We start from the raw sequence: 2,966 nt of genomic DNA, 5'->3' as shown, positions 1-2,966 counted from the left end.
CAGCTTTAGAAAAGTGTTAGAATATCACTAATTTAACTCTAGATCTTACGTATTTAATTTATTTAGCAATTAATATAATTATTTAATCAATAAATTTTTATTTATTTTTAAAATAATTTAACTCTTGTTATTTTTATTTTCTTTTATTCTTCTTTTCTAATAATTAATGAATATTTATTTATTATTAGGAAAAATAATTTATCTTATGGAGAATAGAAAGTAATCTCAGATTAATTGAAATATACTTTGAAGAACTCAAAAGAAATAACTGTAGAAATTTGATATTATTTTATATTTTATGTTATCTATAAATGTAAGATAAAATGTATGTTAGGATTTATTAATTAATTTTATGTTGTAATTTCAATTTAAGATAAATTTTAAAAATATTTAATTTAATTATTAATTAATTACAAAGAAGCCAAATAAATAGTACTTTATTAAAATTCATTCACTTTTTCCAAAATATTTTAAGAATAATGATACATTAATATAAATGATATATTTAAGTAATATAGCATCCAAATGAATATAGTTAGTTATATTTATTTTTTTAAATAGCAGTATTATTAAAAAATAAATCTATTATTTTTTATATTTAAAAGATTTTTAAATTATTCTTTTTTAAACCTTGAAATATTTTTATTAAATAAACTAAAATTGAAAATCAAAGAACTTTAATAAATTAAAATTTATTAATTACTCTCTTCCTTTTGAAAGTTCATCTAAAATAGTAGTACCTTTTATAAAAATAATAAATAATAATCCCTATCCATACATACAGAAAAGTAATAAAAATTTAGATTATTCACTATTCTAAAATAAATATCTTTATAAAAAAATATGGGATAAGAAACATATAAATAAGAAAATGGGTTGGTAGGTAGGTAGGTATAAATTTAAATCAAAAATGATTTAAATTAAGAGCTTGGAATTCAATATCACTTAAGAGTAAAATGTGTTTTTAATTTTTGATAGGTAATTAATTCCATCTAATTAATATTTGATTAAAAATAACTCAGTCAATCAACTATTTTATTATTTCTAAAAAAAATTATGTAAAATTTTGAAAATCTTGAATAGTTAGTTAGTTTTTTGTGTGAAAAATTTATGTGAACTTGAAAATTTTTTTTTTTAATAAATTTGTTAGCATTCTATTCAATTATGAATTATTTATTATCTACAAATAAGAAATTTACAGAATTTCAAAAGAAATAAAGGAATTTGCTAGATTTTTAATAAAAAAACATCAAAAAATAAAAGAAATGGCAAAAAACAAAAACTCATAAATTTTCTAAATTAAATAAATAAATTAATTTAATTCTGTGTTTTTTTAAACAAAATAACATCTTACTAAAATATCTAAATTTTGAAAATTATTAATGTTACTGTATATATTGTAAATTATGGCTAACCTAATTTACAATTTAGTCGAAATTTATTTGGTTTAATGCTGAGTGTTTTGAATATTTTGACTAATAAAATTTAGTTTTAAATATTTGGAATTTCGCTAATTTTAAGAAATGATCAGCTAAAAAAACCTAATTATTTATAGAGTCTTTGATTTAAAAAGTACGGAAAAATTATAGAAAATGTTATATGATTATTTAATTATCTCAATTTTGACTCAATAATTAGGAAGGTTGGCTGATTTAATTAAATTTACATCAACTAATTAAACTTTCATCTATAAATTAATATGTAAAAATATACAATTTCATTAGTAGCAAACAAATATACTAAATAAAAAACGATAATCTGCTTACAAAAAAGCCTATTGGATAAAACTAATTTAGCCAAATTAAAATAACAATATTAATTTTGAAATAATTAATTTTTCTTGTTTTGCGTAAACTATTAATAATAACAATAATAATAATATATTTACTACATATATATTTTATTTGTATGACATGATAAAAATGTAAGGCAGTACTTTTGAGTACTTTACATAAAATATAAATAAAAATATAAATATAAAAATGAAAATTATTTATGTTTTCTCATAAAAATTTCAAAATATTTTTTTTTGATTATGATTTTTATCAAGTTATAACATAAGAGAATTTAATATTTTTTTTATACGAGTTTAAGATGAGTAAGAAAAGCTCATAGTCTAATAATTATTTTCCTTCTCCAAATTATCAGCTCTGAACAAAAAGAACACCTTCATAAAGTTCTAACTATCCTTGGATAAATCAATTAGCTAAACATTTTCCAAATCTATAATTTGAATGTTGAACAGCTTTAAATTACTTTTATTTTTATAATTTTATTTAGATCTATTTTTTATAATTAAATTATTTTTACTGAAATCTTTATATTTAACAAATAAATGATTATTTATTTTATAAAATGAAAATAATTTTGAATTACTTGATATCTTAAAAATGCATTTATTTAATTTGAATTTATTAAAACTTATTTTCATTGTATTTTTTGTTATCTTATAAATAAATTTATTTCGTATTAAACAAACATTATAATTTAGGTAATATTTTCATTCTAATATTTAACATTAATTTACTAAGTAAATTACTGAAAAATAAAATTTTCTGTTTAATTAATTGATAAAAAAAATTAACAATTTTAATTTTGCATTTTATAAAAAGAAATGGAATAATATTAATTTTTTCTAAATTTTTTTATTAATAATTTGTTTGCTAATTCATTAATTTTATGCTTTTCAAAAATTTATACTTTAAATGCTCATTAATTAAGGCATTTTCTAAGTATCTTTTTTGCCCAAAAAAAATCTCTAAATATTTATTGATTTCCTACTAGAAAATAATTATCCGAGAATAGCAATAATATATATATATATAATATATTAAAATGTTTCATGATATAAAATTTTTTATTTTAATTATAATAAAAATTATTTTGAGTAAATGTAAATTTAAATAAAATAATTAATAGAAAATTAAGAATTATTTAAATAAAAATTAAAAAAATAAATATTATAA

The 2,966-nt window shown here is 16.2% G+C and overlaps 1 protein-coding gene across 1 annotated transcript in view; it reads left to right on the top strand. All coding sequences in view use genetic code 6, as the record gives it.

Annotated features, from left to right (window-relative positions):
- The window catches only part of TTHERM_001037788 (transmembrane protein, putative), a gene marked incomplete at both ends in the record, with an annotated part of 535 nt that extends 253 nt beyond the window's left edge, over positions 1 to 282 (top strand). Inside the window, 2 exons of the mRNA XM_012800554.1 lie at positions 1 to 49; positions 189 to 282. The exon at positions 1 to 49 is cut by the window's left edge and continues 253 nt beyond it. Coding sequence (XP_012656008.1) covers positions 1 to 49; positions 189 to 282 — 143 coding nt within the window. The remainder of the gene's footprint in view (positions 50 to 188) is intronic.
- Positions 283 to 2,966: the final 2,684 nt, after the last annotated feature.

Source organism: Tetrahymena thermophila (genome assembly GCF_000189635.1).
Source record: "Tetrahymena thermophila SB210 genomic scaffold scf_8254085, whole genome shotgun sequence".
NCBI classification, from domain to species: Eukaryota; Ciliophora; class Oligohymenophorea; order Hymenostomatida; family Tetrahymenidae; genus Tetrahymena; species Tetrahymena thermophila.
The sequence above is the reverse complement of the archived record's forward strand: the minus strand, read 5'-3'. Positions and strand labels throughout refer to the sequence as shown.